The sequence below is a fragment of the Mastacembelus armatus genome, chromosome 4 (assembly GCF_900324485.2).
Source record: "Mastacembelus armatus chromosome 4, fMasArm1.2, whole genome shotgun sequence".
Taxonomy (NCBI): Eukaryota; Metazoa; Chordata; class Actinopteri; order Synbranchiformes; family Mastacembelidae; genus Mastacembelus; species Mastacembelus armatus.
Genome location: NC_046636.1, coordinates 23417832 through 23435675, shown reverse-complemented (window position 1 = coordinate 23435675; position 17844 = coordinate 23417832). Strand labels below are relative to the sequence as shown.

The following is a 17844-nucleotide window of genomic DNA, read 5'->3' as shown; positions in this document are numbered from 1 at the left end:
ACATGTTTTGGCCAAAAAACAATCACAGATTAGTCAAGCTGTCACATCTCTGATTGCCAAATGGTTGAGCCCTTTATGCTGGTGTGAATGAGCAATGCATAAATGTTGTACATGTATCTGTCTAAGAGGGCGCACAAACATAAATCTATGTGGGTATGACTTAGCACTGTCACTCAATCTGTCTCTGTCACAAAGCCCAGTGTGACAGAGAAGAATTGGACAGGGAGGATGGCACATGTATGCAGCACGGCCCACAAGGCAAACGACAGACAGACACATGGCCACAGAACAATGGATGTATAGACAGATGGATAAGTGGAAAGGGGAAAAATGGAGTGTTTGTCAGAGATGCAGAAACAAATGGTTGCTTTTATCCCAAGGCACTGGGAGAGTAGAGTGATGGCTCATCTTGGGACATGGAGGACACCTCTGACAGGTTGAGAGCTGTTTGGGCACCAGGGGGCAGAATGGATGGAAGGTGGAGGGGGAGCAGGGACTAAGTTGGGCAGAAATATAAAATAATAACCTGAAAGCTGTTTTCAAAAGCAAATGTATCACTAGTAACATATATTCCAGCATTACTTCTGGCAATGCTAGGGCTACTAGTTTTGCCTGTATATGATGATCGACTGTTTATGGCTGTTATTATTCCTAAATACAAATATAAGCAACATTCATGCTCCATTAGTTGTAATAACAGTATAAAATTGTCAGTATATTTAACAACATAAAAATACTGTACATTACTTCCTGAAATGGCAGTTACGGCAACAGTAAATATCACATTAACATTAATCCATTTTTTCTTACTAATCATAAGCAATCCTCATCTTGTGATGAAGACACATTTTAGATTGGAAAATGTCTACAAATGCTCAGGTCTGTGAGGGATGTGTGAAGATACATGCTGCTCAGCACAGTTATAAATAGAAATTCTGTGGTATTTCCGAAAATAGGTTAAGCTGCCATCGCTGCACTGCTGGCATGACATCACTGATTGCCTGCCAGCCTCCCCCAAAAGACTGCTCCCGTACTGTGCTCAAAAGGAGGGAGAGAATGAGGGAGAGACAGAGGGAGCATCTGTGGTCGACTGTAGGGCCATGTCCCCCTCATTTCCAGCATCACCCCCGTACCCCCACCCTACCCCACATACCCTATCCCTTTCATCACACAACCATCTCTCCCCTCACTCCTTCCATCTATCTTTCCCAATGAAGGAGAGGCACTGTAGCTAACAGTCTCTGTGCTTTATTGCCAGAGACACAAACTGGTCAGGGGCTTTGTACTGGAGATGTATCACATCCACATTTTCTTAGTGCGGTACAAGCAAAGTGGATGCCAAATAGTGCAGACGAGATAGATGAAAGATGGCATTTGTGCTTCTTTTTTGATGATTAAACACTAATTTAGTTGAGTGAGCAGAGAATGTGCACGTTATGTGAATTCCAACATGGCACCTAATCTGTGGGTCACTATTCAACTGTAGATCTGGCTTAATTAAAAAAGTCTACTCAAATTAATTAATGGTTGATTGGTTTCTTATGTATACTCTGTGGGTTAATTTAAGAATACTTAATTTTTCTTCTTATCTATCTATCTATCTATCTATCTATCTATCTATCTATCTATCTATCTATCTATCTATCTATCTATCTATCTATCTATCTATCTATCTATCTATCTATCTATCTATCTATCTATCTATCTATCATTTCTTTTAATTACCAGAATTACCAACAGTATTTCGTGGTTGAATGTGGTTACTAGGAAATACATGTATATGTCAATGCAATGCAATTAACAGTCTGGTGCTTGTTAGTCAGACTATTAGTGTTAATTATTACTCTTCTTCAGTTCAGTGGTGACATGAGATGAATAAAGAAAGCTGGGACAAAGTCACATATTTGGCATGCAAGGCATCATTGGCAATATGTGGTTGGCATACATGTTACGTTTCATTCAGTGCTTGTACTGAATGGAAAGAATTCTAAACAGTACTCATCACAAGTTTGTATATAAAAACAAATGCTATTAGTATTTCCTCTCAAGGTGGCCTATGCATGCAGTACAGCCCGGCTGTGTTTTCATGTTTTCCCCCTTATTTCTCTTGCAGTCACTCCAGTAGCATCTCTGGGCCTTTGAAGCACTGTCTTTAAAGGTGTCTTTCAATTTGTAAAATCAAAGTGACTGAAAGCCTTATGCATCTTTTAGTCCACAGTCAGTTTGCAGCTGCCAGTCATGTATGTTTGCGGCTTTACTATGATCAATTGATCTGTCTCAAAGGTTTAAATGTCTTTCACCTTTTGAAAGAGGACAAGGATTGAATCTTACATCAAATATGCCAATCAGGTACATTTAATGAAGACTTTGCATTGGTTCAAACACAGTGCAGTTTTTTATGCTATACTGTAGTGGGGAATGGGGCTCAGAAGAAGTTTTATTGATTTCTGTGTAAATCCCCCTGGCTGGAGCAGACTTGGCCAGGGCATGGAGGAAAGGACGGCAGACTGGAGAGCTGGGACTTGGCAGGTAAATTCTTGTTGTTGCCCTAGAAGTAACACAGCAGGTGGCAGTAAGTGTGAACATACACATTATTTACAGCTTTGTGAAACTCCATCTATTAACAGTGTCAATTAGCTTGCTCATCAGGGATGCAGGCCACTAGATGTATTTATAGATCAGACTCTGGCTTTAATAGTAGAAGAGGGATGGAGTGCCCAGATAGTCTACAAAAACCAAGGCTTACTTTAAAGACTACAGTACAGTGGAAGATGCCAAAGTACTTTATCCTCAAAGTCTTATCCAGAGCCACATATTGAAAGAGTTCTAGCCAACAAGCTATCATGTCACCTCCCAAACTGAACCCACCACCAAACAGCTTTATCTTCAGGAAATTTATCAGGTGCTAGTTGGAACTGCATTAGTGTTTCCAGCCTTCTTAATACTGGTATACCTGCAGTTTATAGTCATAAATACATTGTCACCATTTGAGAGAAATACTCTATAGCTGGATTATATATGGAGTACCACTTGTTCCCTGAGAGAACTATTTAACTTCAGCACTATATAATAGATGGTGGTTGTGAAGGTGTCAAAGTCTATCTTCCTGCATTGTTATAATGGCTTCTTTGCCCCAGTATTGATCCTGAAACATGTACTGAGCCTTTCAGAAAGAATTTATTGCATTTGTCACACTCATTAGGAAATGCACACCAAAGTGTAAGAAATGCATGTATGTCCTGAAATAGACACTCATGTTCATGCTCGCACACAGGGAGTCTTTCGGGATATGATACCTAAAGATCTGTTTGATCTATTTATTTTTGCTTGGAGGCTAGTGCAGTCTGTGTGAGCGTGTAGCAACAAATCAATGGCTCTGGCCTCCTATTCAGGGGTCACAGAGGATACCAGGGAGGGTCCGGGACGATTTCTTGCCCTCATGATGGACACTGATGCTCTTCAGAGCTCTGCAACATTCATCCTCCTCCAAACCATTGGTCAAGGTGAAATGATGATAGGGAGGCGTAGTGAAAGGAGAAATGGACAAGGATTTGGATCTGGATGCAGCAGAAATGAAAGGGTAGAGTGATTGATTAGGTGACGGTAGAGTGCAGTCAACTTCAGATGAGGAGATGAGTGACAGAGCACAGTTCCTGCCTGCATTTAAGGCGACTGTCTGACTTAATTAACGCTTACAGGTTACGCTAGTCTACTGCCTATATTACAGTGCTCATTACAAACCCATTAGGCTTGGGCAGAGAAAATATTGTTGTCAGAACAATGAGTGAGAGCATTCTGGGAAGTCCCTGCCAAAATCATGCTTCTGCTTGTCTTCTTTATTATGCCTCTCTGTCTGTCCATCCCCAGTCTGTCCTCCTGCTCCCTAAATATTGGCATGATTATTTGAGTGTGTGAACAGATCGAGGATCTTTTTTTCTAAGGTGAGGGAGTGATTATATGAGTTAAAAGCTTCTTAGAGACCAGACTGATTACCCCCCTCACGGTCAATCTGTGCCACTGAGCCTCCTGCCTCTCTGGCTGGCAATGATTCAGGCCATAATCACATTGTATCAGTGCTGATGATGTGTATTTCAGCTTCCGACCCCTCAGAAAGGCTATCTGTTCCCCTAGAGCCCCACATGGCAGTAAATGAAGTAAGCAAGTAATCTACCCACAATGATAGCATTTTCCAAAGAGTGCAAATGATGTGTGAGGGAGTAGACGAGACTGGTGCCAGGATTGGCTCGGTTTCTGCTACCTTCACATTTTCTGGTCAAGGAAATGCCACACTGAGAGCAAGTTCACACTTTTTCATTACACTAGGGCAACCCGGTTCCTCTGGGGCAAAGAGATGGAGAAAAGGGAGAAAAGAGGGTATGAAAGGTGGAGTGAGATTGTGATTTAACCCAGCCTTCTCTCTTAGAAACTGCATACATATTTGACAATTCTGCAGTACAAAATATATGCACATATTGTCACACTGAGCTCCTCCAGTTGACGTCACAGCCTGTTATTGCAGTCAGTCGACATATATGTCAATACTTAATGAGATAGCAAAATGTTAAATCACTGCTGTACAAATGTAAACAAAACAAAAAAAAACTAAACTAACTAAATTATGTTGTATTTCTGGTAATAGATAATCAAACTCAGAAAACAAAGGCATTATAAGAGGGGTATGGGGCTTTAGAGTGATTATTTTGTAAATTAGTAACTTGAAACAGAACTTGAATGTGTTAGCATCTAATTCAGCCTATGAGTGACCTCCAACCAAAGAATAAAAAAGTCATGTAAATATGAGTATTGCATTTTTGTCAAATATATCACTAATCATAGTTGTGTAATAAGGAGGACATGGGGGGGGGTACAGAATATACTATGTTAAAGCTCTTAGAAATTGGTGAGTGATGGCAAAAAATAAAGTACCAGTGGTAAAAGGAGGATAGAGCCAATAGAGCAATATTTGGCTAAGTGGAAGTGCAGCAAAGTTAACTGTTTTTGAGGTAATGTCATGCTCATTTTGCCCAATTTGCATAACTCTAGTTTGTGCATTTTTCCAACGTTTGTGTAATTAAGCTGGTAAATACATGAGTTCTGCCAGACATGTTTTTATAATGTTACTAATTTACTTAATGCCTGGCAGGTTTGTGAGTTTAATCGATGTCGACGGTGAACTTTTCCAGTCAAGAGTAATCCCATATCAACATGATAGGACAGTGAAACTCAACATTTATGTGGTTAATTACCATTCAAGACCTGATATATGTACTTTCTTTGAAGTCAAAATAGCACTAGTCCTTATTGCTTATTTGAAATACTGTCCTTGCACTGTAGCTGACCATGAGCAATGATGGTCAGAGGCCATGTAACAGGAACAGCACAGTAAAAGGTATCACTTACCCTAGTGACATGTCCCCAGAAAGCATTATGGCACTCCACTATTACTGGTACAAATGGAAGTGTAGTGCTACATGGGGATAGGTAGGACAGGATAGTAGTGCTTTATTTTACTGTAAGCATAATGGTGTGTTTTTTTCCCTCTAAGAACAGAGTTTCATTTTCATAACTGTGACTATGTCTCAACAATAGCCTATAATGCCAGACCTAAAATCTGTAAAATGTTTGCAGAATTATCAAGCTTCTGTTTGGTGAATACATTTTTATAGAGTTGATTGGATTGGCAATGAATGAGTCTGTGTATGCAAGAAATAATGAAAGCAGTAAAACATGTATTAGAAGGCGCAGAGTATTCATACTGTGTCTGCATATCTTATTGTATCTTTTATAGTCTCTATATTTGTGTGTAAAAATACTGTTTTTATATGTCTGGTCATGTGATAGTACATACCTGGTATGCAATGCAGCACTAGGAGATTTTACTATGTAGTGCATTCACACTAGATATAATAAGGTAAAATCAAACATGTCAGTTTGTATTCAAAATCAGCTCGATGCTGAATGAACTGTTGGATATTATTGTTCCACTGAGCACTGCAGAAAGGAAATTAAGAAGCTGCTCAGAGCTGTAGAAAAACAAATTGTTTATGGTGGGGACACTGCTCTAGGAACACCTCCGAAAAATTAAGTATTACGTTTCTCTTTCTCTTTATGAAATTTAAATCTGTAACATGGACGTGATGTCAGTCAATGCAAATCTTGCATCATTTTCTGCTTGTACAAAACATTACTGTGATTTGTTAGGTACCAGCAGAAAGAAAGGGTAAACTGTAATCAATTGTGTATATTATACAGTTTATACAGAGAGTTTGAGGCACTCAGTATGTTAATTCTATGCATGAAACATACTTATTAAAAGTCGCAGGATCAAATGTGTGACTGCTTGAGTAAAACATTGCAAAACAATTAACAGAATATCTGACGGTTATGCATCGGACACACATAGTAAACACATGCTCCAGACAGACACACAGTTTTGGTAATGGAGAGCATCAGCTGTAAATGGCTGCCGTCACCAGAGCTATACAGTATCTTCCACTACTCACGAGCTGTTGTTCTCCCTGTGTCTCATTGATTCCTCTCACTCTCTTCAATGTAAGACTCTTTAATTACATGCCAATTCAACACAGTGGGGATGGAGAGACTCAGCCCTACGTCCCAGTACGCACACTGCACACATCTGAAAATATATCGTTTAGAAATAGGAGACAAGCACAGTGAAGTTGGCAGTGGTGAAAGGAAAGAAGTCCGGAATGGAGAGGAGAGAAAGGGGGAGCAAAGCGGAGAAGAGGAATTTCTTCTCTTTGGAGCTGAAATCAATGTGTGAGATAAGGCTGTTTTAGGTTTCTATCAGATGATGCAGAGGATCATCTCTTCATAATAGGAAGGCTTCCCTCATTGCTGTGTCAGCAGGCTCCGATTACAGTGGCTTTTTGTTGTGTTTCAAACTATTTCATCATACTCCCCCCTCACCCTTTTGCACTTGGTATGCAATGCAGCACTGGCAATTTGTACGTGTTTGGATTCCAATTATGGAGTTGTTAAAGCGTTTTCGCCTGTGGCCTGTGAATTCTTATTAAGCCATACATTAAAGAGCACAGAATCACATTTAAATGGAGTTCATGTTTCTCTTTTGTTTGCCAGTGTTGTTGTTATTAATTTATTCTCAATGCCCTATGCATTACACATTAACAAATATATTTTGTGATAAAGTTTGTGATTGTAATGCAAAATACTTGTTTCTCATTAAAATATAGGGCCAGCATTTGTCAAGTAAACCAACATCAACAAGCCCAGAGAGAGAAAAAGAGAGAAAAACAACTACCAAAATGGAGCCTTTCACTCCTATTACCCTCACTCATTTGAAAAACAAACAAACTCAGAACAACATTTTCATATTATTGGTATTTCTTTACAAGACGTCACACAAATGAGAAAAGGAATCAGACAGCAGTGTGAGTGATTGAGGGATTATGCTGGGTGGCATTGCAAAGCATTAGGAGTGCTGTGTGTGCCCCATGACACCAGAGCTACAGTGAACAACCTTAAAGGTCACAACCCTGGACATACTCCATCACTGTTTCGTTCTCATATTGTAAAACAACACAGGGTGATAACTGACTGTGCCCAAATAACAGAAACAGAGAAAAAAAGAATCCAATATGTTTTAATGAGAGTGGTCAGAAAGTGTATATACCATGAATGTAAATGTGTAAGTGTACAAGCACTTACACACAGGTGTCCAGGCACTTCAGACTTAGGAGCTCAAAGCAGTTACAGGTCAGTCAATGGATCAATGTCTGATGCCGCAATTTAACCCTTTTTTGGTGCACTCATACAGTGGAGACATATTCAAAGTGCAAAGCACACATACAAGCACACAATAAAGATAAGATCATGAATTTTCCAATAGGCAAAAGTGATCTCACATGCAACAAGAAAAACAGATTGGAATGTTGTCGGTGTAAAGACACTTAATACATCACCATCTATTGAATAGATCTGGCTGTTGAAACGGGATCCAAAATACAGCGTCTGCTAATAAACCATCTTCAGAGTGGCAGAAATATGATGCATGGTAACCCATATGAACCTCATTAATAGAACACAAGCAAATCTATTTATTCAGACAGTCAGGGGGAAAATGATTGCTTCAGTACTCCATCTGGTTTCTCTCCATCTCTCTCCTGCCTGCCTTCTCTTATTCTCTTCTCTTCTTTTCTGTATGCAGTCAATTTGACAGATGTTGTGCACAACATTGGTTCTAGTTGGATGTTTGTGAGTGTGTGTGCACACATGGCAGCATACTTGAAGTCCTGCAGTTAGGCTTTCACCCTGGAGGGTTTTAACACCATGTCCCATACTCCCTTCTTCTCTGTCAGTGTCTCCTTCCTTCCTCCATCCTTAGAATGATCTCATCCCTCCTTCTCTCCTTTTTCACTCTCCTCTTGTCCCTTTTGTCTCCACTGCTGTCACATCCACTCAGGGTGGTGATGCTGGCCAGACTGCTAGGAGCTTTGGACAGGACATGGCACTGGGAATGGGGGGGGGGGTGGACAGGCCTGGCAATTCATCCACAGAATTCTCTGCTCATCTCCTACGTTTTTGTTTTGTTTTTTTCTCCTCTCCTCTTTCTCATAGAAAACTGTTCACAGCCTGGTGCATTGCATGGTTGCCGGTTTTCATTAAGTTGCTCTGTTTATTCCAAGAAAGGTTTGCAAGATTTGTGTTTTCACCAACTAATGAGACCTCTATACGGATCTGGTTCTTGATTTTGTTAATTGCTCAGTAATTGTCCAATTGCTTTGCAATCCATTGTCGTTACTGTCCTAATATTCTTAGTTGACATTTCTCTCACTGCTAGGCCATTTGTAGTGTAATTTTTTTAAATGTTCTGTGCATTATCCTAATGCTTAATGCCTAGCTGCTTTTTTATGTGTTGTGTACCTTTGTTGCAGGTTGTGCATTCCTCACCTACTGCGCCCGAGAGTCGGCCATCAAAGCCCAGAACGCCCTCCATGAACAGAAAACACTGCCAGGGGTAAGTGTCTGCCTCTCTCTTTCTGTTTGTATCTCTCTCCTCCCCTTCTCCTTTTTCTGTCTATACCATCAGCCATACCATTTTCACCAGGCTGCACACCAGCCAGCTTTCCCCTTGTATAGTCTGAGAGATGAAAAACACTTTGGAAAGCAATTCAATCAATAGCTCGGCCTTTTGAAGGCCCAGTTTCAACTTTTCATGTGTCTGTTCTCTAGGGGATATTGCAAGCATTGATCAGACCCACACTGCCTTATACTTTTGAAGCAGTAGCTTAGAATGACAGTTTTTTGGGGACACAGCTCTGCATTTCTGCTCTGCAAGTCGATATCAACAGAAAAAAGCGTCAAACAGTGTTTATATGAATTAAGTTTGTTTGATGATGAGAACATCTGTTGCAGTTGCTTATTGGTGTAGTATCTGCTTATGTTTACAGTTCTGTCATTTGTTTAGTGTTTATGCCTTTGTGTTAGAGTAAGTACTTGTCTGTGCACAACTGTATCTGTGTGAGATACTATTGGTTTCATGACAATGCCAGAGACAGAAGGAGGGAATGGTGAGTAGGAGTGGCTCCCCACAGAGGTAGTGCGGCTTAACATCGTCTGATCAGCCCTATGCCAGGCAGATACATCAGTAAAGATTTTCTCACCTCCAGACATTTTCCTGATGGAAAACAAAGTGTCTGAGAAACTCAGCCAAAAGGCACATGTTTCAGATTAAACATGCAAATACAACTACCACCAACTCTGAACATTTTTCTGGTGGCTTTCTTGAATAACAAGTTGTTTCGTTTATGCTGCAAATTAGCCAAGCATGAGGCTGGAGGGCGTTATTCTCGTTTTCCTCTCCATTTGAATAATAAGACAGAAGACAGAGAGGGGAAAAATTCTTTCACATAATGCCATGTGTCCGTGAAAAGTTGGAAATGTGTTCAACAATGTGTTTAAACAGGAGGAATCAATTGTTTTTCTATTTCACTCTGATCTAACGTTCCAGTAAGTCTCAAGTCTCATAATCAGCCTGGCAGGACATCCATAGGTGTTGACTGACCACTTGAATTAAACAGTTTATGTGGCTGAATGTACAAACGAGGAGCATGAGGACACAGACATAGATGTGAACAAGTGCAATGCTCTTGTCTGCTCCCCCTCCTTTACTTGTTCTCGGGAAAGAGTAGATCTCCAAACCATCTGGACTCTGAAAGATTTAACAATCATCCAAATGGAGTGCTATAAACAGCATTTCTATAAACTACATCACTTAATGTTAACAGAAAAAATAATACTTTATGATTGTATCGCCATGATATATGGAGTATGTGCAGAAAACAGCTTTACATGTTGCATTTGCACATAAAAGGATCTCTTTTTGTGTGCACATGAACACACATTCAGTGGCTTTGAAAGTTGACATTGCTTGTGAGAAAATAAAACCCTTTTCTTGTACCTTTCAGTCCTTTTCATGCCCTCCTGCTGACTTCGCTTTTACCCCACCCAGTCCTGTCCACCCCACATCCTCCTGTCTCACTTTTCTCCCACTGCTGCACTGATGCTGCTCTTCTTGAGACAGAGCGTGTCATAGATATGTAACAGGCAGACGTTGATGGGTGTCAGGCCTCACAGACAAAGCTGATCTGCTGTTCCCTTCCCTTCAGCTTCCCTCACATGCACTAACACCAGCGGTTAAAGGAAACACAGGCAGCGTGTGCTGTAATACTGTGGCCACACATTTCACAAACAGGTGCACACTATAGCTGCACACTATAACTGTAGTAGCCTATTCCAGGTTCCCCAAAACATCCCTTAGACCCTTTCTGCATGCTGATGGAACAGCAACCGAATAGGGAGTTACAAACTGAAACGCTAGGAAGGGTAAGCATTAAAAGAAAATTCATGCTACATTGTGTGTGTTCATATGTTTGACTGCCTTCCATCGCTTCTCCTGCCATTTTCTCTTGAACCTACCTGCTCTTAACTCTTTTGTGGTATGAGCCCTGTTGCTTTCCTGCTACATGGTAAGTACTTTTGCCAATTGTTTGTTTGTAAAACCTGCTTGATATGCAGTTTGCCAGGGGCAACTAATTCATTAATTTAAACTAGGAATTAATTCAACTAGGAAATCTCCAGAGAGGAGTTACAGGTTATTAATGTCTTCGTGTTGTCATTAACGTCACTGCCTCTCCTCTCTCTTGCAGGGGCCTTTGATTGGCATGGTTACTTGTCCATATCTGTTCATTTAAAAACTGTGAATCTGAATTCATGTCAAACTATGAAAATCCTGCGCGGCCTTACTTGTTGCAAATGACTACAGCCATGTGTGAAAAGTGTATCACCTAACAAGCTATCTCTATGCAAGGACTTTTGCTGAACACTAAGCACAAACAAGCTTCTCCACATACACACTTGCCAGAATATACCAGGACAGCAGCATGGACCAGCATTACCATACACACAGACACACACTTGAATTTCATGAGGTGGAGTGTTTTTTGAGTAGGTCTCCCACTGGATGACCTGTGTCCACACCCTGTGCCCACTTTAATGTTCTTGGGCAAAGTAATCAATCCATGACTTTTGCTTTGCCTTTTCTATCAAGAGGGGCAATAGAAAATGGCATTAAAATAATAACACTTAAGATTTCAGTCCTTGTTGATTTGGCATCTGTTGTGGTTATTGTCGGCAATGTCAAGTGTATTTTAGACACTTATTAGCTCTTAGGGCAGCAAAAATGCTACAGTGTCAGATTAGACAAGGAAAGATGAACAATATCTTTGTGTACCTGCTGAAAGGATTCATGTTTTAGTATACTAAAAAAACAGTCAACTGTGTAATCCATCATCCTAGCCCTGAACTTTCAAGTACATGCAAGAATTGCGTTCTTTTGTTTGCTCATGTGTGCATATACTGTATACACTTTGAATCACACTGAGAGTAATTTCATCAAAACAATGAAAACCACTGTAGAAGGGCAGGGTCATTCAGTAAATTTGTGTTTTATTTGGTACACAGCCATGCACACACATGGAATCGAGTGTCCTCTTATTATAGCAGGAAGTGCTGGTGTTCTTGAATGTTATTATCCATGTCCCCCTAATATACATTATCTGCTGAAAGGAACACTATGGCCTAATGTAAGTGTACTAAACTGGAATATAGATCCCTGCTGTGAAGTGTGATAGGAACCTTGGGGACACATGTACCTGACATAAGTTTGGCCACCAAATAGGAGAGGCTCTGACACTTTACCAGGTGTGTGTTGCCTGGCTTTATTAGGGGTGTGTGTTTCTGTGTGTGTGTGGTAAGCTGGCTGTGCATTACAGCCAGCCCTATGTAAAGTAGATGCAGATAGTGGTGTATAATGTTGGGAGGAAAAACATGTGCACATGGCAGCTTGCTGTTATCACACACTGACCACGATTTTGAGACTCAATATAATACTGTATTTGTGCGCTTTTGTGCTTCTTTGCTGCTGATAGAGATGTGCTGCTTTTAAAGTTACATAACCATATGAGTGCCTTTGTGCATGCAAATATGTTTGTGTGTTAACTTTAAAATCTGAGTAGCAGCCTTTCTCACAGTGAATAAAATCAAACTATCCCCAAAGAACTGGACACTGAAATGTTTTTTTGATAATCCCCTCAGGACGTACTTTATTCTTGAAAAACATACAGTAGTGACTGACTAACTGTTAAGGCCCTTAGTGGCTGTTTCTGCAGCACTTGATGTGCGTGCCTGTGAGTGTCATAGCTCTCTACACAAGTCCGCAGGAGATTTACTCCACCCAGCTCAGCATCATGACAAAATCCTGCATCCTTCACACTATACACCCACTCATCCCCCTCCCTCAATCCCCACCCTCCCCCCTCTCTCCTCAAACTCTGTCCTCTCACCACCACTCCTCAAATCCAGCAGATCCAAGAAATAATCTCAGTCACTGCAGCAACTCTATTTGCTGTAGCGCAGAAAACACACCACCCTCCCCATTTTGTCATGCTAGCATTGTGTACAACAGTGATTGTCTTGGAAAAGTATTGGTGGAAATGTGTTTGCTGCATGCATTTACTTCTAGTATTAGTACAGCCCGACCTGGGGGGAGTGTAAGAGGCTGGCAGTGATTCAGGAGGCAGGTTTATGGAAATAGCACCCGCATTAAAAACCCAATGAGAGCAGAGGGAAGATTATGCTCCAGCACACACATGTGGGCTCCTGCAATGTCAACACTCTAAGTAGATCCCCTCCCTCTCAATTGCCTCTGTCTCCCCCTGTCTCCATTTCTGTCTCTTTTGCTCTTTCATGCTTGCGCTGTGCCCTTAGCTACACACATATCTGTACTGTCAGTCTACTGTGTGAGTCGATGCTTGCGTGGTTGTACATATGTACACACATGTGCTTGTATTTGTATGGGTGATTGTTTGTATATGCTAGTGCTCATCAAACCATAACATGTTGTACTAGGAGCAAAGCATGGCTGTGTCTGTGTGTAAGTGGCCACAGAGTCATCCCATGACATGCACAGCCCACCCCTTCTCTACTGGACTCTGTGCGCACACACAAACACATGCACACACACACACAAACATGACATATACAACCATACCTCTGTGTGCATGCTACCCACCTGTTTATCAACTATAGTCAAGCTATCTTGCGTGCTGGCCTAGCTGCAGCAAAGGCTGAATAATTCAGTGCTACACTCTGTGAAGGTTGGCGGTGTATGAGTGTGGTGTGCTGTATGATTGTGTGTGTACAGTATGTGCCTGTGTTGAGTGGGCAGGGGTGGGGGCGGGAATGGAGTTGACCGGTCAGCATGAAGCCAATTGGTGCTGGCAGGATTGGATGCCTTGTAGTCAGGGAGAGGGGACTCGTTAGAATTTAGCCTCTGGGTAACAGTAGTGTGTGTTGGTGTGTGTGTGCAATGTATTACTGACACTGTGGGAACCCAAATTTGACCACATACTTACTTGTGGGGACATGGCTTTCCTTATGGGGGCCGGATGCCTGTTCCTATGATGAAAACCTTAAATTTTAAAATGATGACCTGATTCAAGATTCCAGGCTATATTAAGGTTATAGGGTAAATCTCCAGAAAATGAATGTTAGGCAATGTATGTTCCCCAAAAGAATGGGAACCAGCTTGTGTGTGTGTGTGTGTGTTTGTGTACTGTGGAAGATCATAGTGGTGGGGAAGTTGAAACAGACATGGTCAAGGTCTTTAAAATATTTTTCTGCTCTATGAATTATACAGGGAATATGAGTTTACATATTTTAAAGTAAAATACTATTGCGCCAACCTACATTATGTTTTCCCTTTTTTATAGTAGCCTTGGGCTTGTATATCATTTGTGAACTCAAATATTTTATTTTGGTTTTACTCTTATAAGATATCTATGCCTCTGTGATGAACAAACACATATGTAAAGTCCCAGATGTCTGTTAAAACATTTAAAAACCATCCATGGTGGATTTTCTTTTCAAGAAAAATACCACCAGCTGATCTCAGAGCCTACAGGAGTCTTCCTCTGATGTCTACGTTTTATAGCCTTTGTTGATACATTGTGATGAGAATAAAGAGGCCTTTGTAGATACTGATACTCTAAAGGTTTTATGTCTGTGACACTGGGCTGTCTCTGAACTTATTACCCAAGTAAAATCACACTGATGAATAGAAGAAGCAGGTGGCATCACAAAAACTCTGGAGGTCAGGGGCTATTTTATATTTGTAGGTTGCCTTTTTTTTTTTCATTGTGAAACCGACTTGTTAGAGGTTGAACACCAGCACATGATGCTGTTATTACAGTGCCAGTAATATAATGGCATATTGGTGTAATGTACACATAGTAAAGAGCTACTGTACCTGAGTGCTCCTAAGGGAACTGAATCCTTACACCAAAGATCATGCACTTATGCTCAGACACATAAATATACACACCCCTGAAGCATGAGGGGCCAGAAATAGACTAAAACACACAGGAGAACACGCATTACAATGTTGCTTGTTTTCCACCTTTTGTCTCTCTCTGTCTTTGTGCCTCTCGCTTTCTCACTGTTGCTACTCTGGTACCCCCTTTTACACAAGTTCATACATACATACACACACACACACACTTCTCACTTGTTTGGCTTATTTTTCTGTGTGGTAGATTAGCTACATATTTAGAGAAAACTTCTTCCTGACAGGGAATTGGCTTCCAATGGTACTTGGAAAAGTGTAGGTTCTGCACTTTACATCTGGCTTTGGAGAACAAACAATGCCCACTGGAACACTGCAAATATGTTTCATAATGAACTTTTATTTAATTATATACATTACATACTGTACTGCATGTGCAGTGGTCTTCATTTCTAGTTGCTAAGTATTTGTCAAGTATTTGTTGCATTTGAATAATTTTGGGTTTGAAAATAAAAGGCAAAGTTTTAAAAAAAGTAGAGTTAAACAATTTAAATTCATTACAGCCAAATAATGCAGTGTAATATTACCATTGTCACCCAGTGTCACCATATGTGAAGCAAATCACTTAACAAATTTAAAAACTTCAAGAAAATGCTTTGAATTACAGATGACCGTATTTTGACCCTGTCAGCGACAATAGTGCTAATGATATTACAGTGCTGCTCTCACTCCCAATGCTCACGGTATCTTGCTAACTGACTCTTGGGGGGAGATGTTCTTGAAAAACTAAAATAATCCACTGCACACTGTGTCCATTAAGCCACTTCACAGTGAGAAGTGTGCTATTTTTTCTGAGGTACAGGTTAGCAAAAAGCTGAATTATTAATGTTTTTGATATTTTTAGCCTGTTTAACCTATTTCTGGTTGTGGCTGGAGACTTGCTCGCCTGCCAGACTGTGGCTCAGTCATGTTGCATGGCTGTAATCTGGGTTATAGAGCTGGGTTTTGTCTGTAAACACAGAAGCAATGTTGTGTGTGTGCTTGTACATATATTTAGAGAATAGCCTTGCTTGTTTTGGACTTTGACTGGTGGTAAAGCAGACTAACTAGTTTGGTTTATTTTGATGCAGTAGAGTTGATGATCTAATGTCAGTTTGGCACCGCTAAAGTATCACCTGTACAAAAGGGGCCGAACCAGATGAGTCTGGTTTTATTCCAGGCTGGTGGGCACAGCTGTGCAGAGCCGTGCAAAAGGCAAGGCCCAGATACTGAATGACAATCCATCTGTGAGTCCCTGTACAGGCTTGTACAGGTGTGTCACTGCCTGCAGACAGAGAGAGAGTGGAGTGGGAGTGAGCAGAGGGGAATGGACAGGGATGATAAACTATAGCCTTGAATAGAGGGGTGTGTGTGTTTCTCTGTGTGAGTGTGTGTCCTTGTGTGCATGTTGAAAGAGAGAGGGAAAAAGATTAGCTTACAAAAACTGTATCCAAATGGACAAGACGGCAGTTTAGGAGGCACACGCAAATGCAGTTGAAGACATGTCTCTGTACTCAATAATGAAGGACACACTTAAAACACATCAGCCAATGTGGCTAATCAGAGCTGACATCTCACTGGCAGGGCCATGTGCCTTGGGAGAGAGGGGGATGAGTAAGATGTGTGTGAGACATTAAAGGGGGGCGAAGTGACAGAATAGTTGGAATACTGAGAAAAGAGGAAAGGAGTGAGAGGGAGGCAAAGGGTCTTGTTGACAGCTTGAAGTCATACCTTTGGAGTTAAATCAGCCAGTCCCTTGTCTATGTGAGTGTGTTTGCATGCCTGTACTGGCCTTACACACTCTGTGCTGGAACCAGAGGGAGCTCATTTGTAAGGCAGATCTAGCCATGCTTTGGTGTCATGTCCGCAGAGAGGGTAGGAGGGCTGCACAGCATGACAGCCAGCATTTGTCAGCAAAAATCAGGACTAATGAAATACAGTACACATGGCTGGAGGGCAAGGAGAGGAGTGTGATTGACAGGAGGCATGAGTGGAAACATCCCATGAAAGCCCTCCATCATGGCTACCAATACATCAGCCAGGCAAGCTGATTTGTTTTAAGCTCCAGTCCACTTCACATCCCAGATTAGGCAGCAGCATGAGGCATAGAGTGGAGGAGAGGAACACAGTGTGTAAGGGTCCCTGGGGGTAATGACACAGAATACAAGTGTATGGGGAGTGCTAGTGATGGGCCTGCTCATGTGGAAGCGGGTATTTGCATTGCAGAGGAGGGCTGTCAGTAGAGCTCTCTCCTGGAGCCAGTGTCAGGGTGACTGCTAGTGGTGAAGGTTTCTGTCGTTGGCCTGCATAATACCAGGACATTGTATATACCATCACAAATGCTGGCAAGATCAAGCATGTTTGCACATTCAGCATTTCTTTGTGTTAGGATTCAGATGTGCTTTTTTCATTTGTCATTTTCTTTTGTCCCTCATGGGAAGTTTAAAACCTTCTGTGTAAATAATAAATAATAATGTGTAAATAATAAAATAACATTAAGATGGATGGGATATGGGGCAGCATGGTGGACTAGTGGTTAGCACTGCTGCCTCACAGCAAGAAACAGAAGGTTCCTGGTTTGAAACCCATCAGGGGCCTTTCTGTGTGGACTTTGCATGTTCTCCCTGTGCTTGTGTGGGTTTTCTCCAGGTACTCTGGTTTCCTCCCACAGTCCAAAAACATGTATGTCAGGTTGATTGGTGACTCTATATTGCCCATAGGAGTGAGTGTGAGTGTGTGAGGTTGTTTGTCTATACCAGGGGGCTTCAATCTGGAGCCTCGAGTGCTACTGTCCTGCTTGTTTTCCAGATATTCTTGTGTTCAGCCAAAACACACCTGATCAGAAACTGGAAGGGCAGGGATAGTTGGAAAGCCTGCAGGACAGTAGCACTCAAGGACTGGGGTTGGAATTCCCTGACTGT

The 17844-nt window shown here is 41.3% G+C and overlaps 1 protein-coding gene across 22 annotated transcripts in view; it reads left to right on the top strand.

Moving 5' to 3' along the window:
- Nucleotides 1-17844, top strand: part of celf5a (cugbp, Elav-like family member 5a) — a 168374-nt gene that overhangs the window by 6489 nt on the left and 144041 nt on the right. For all 22 annotated transcript variants that reach the window (XM_026304928.1, XM_026304920.1, XM_026304933.1 and 19 more), the window contains exon 2: nt 8916-8998. In XM_026304928.1, the coding sequence (XP_026160713.1) occupies nt 8916-8998 (83 nt within the window). The remainder of the gene's footprint in view (nt 1-8915; nt 8999-17844) is intronic.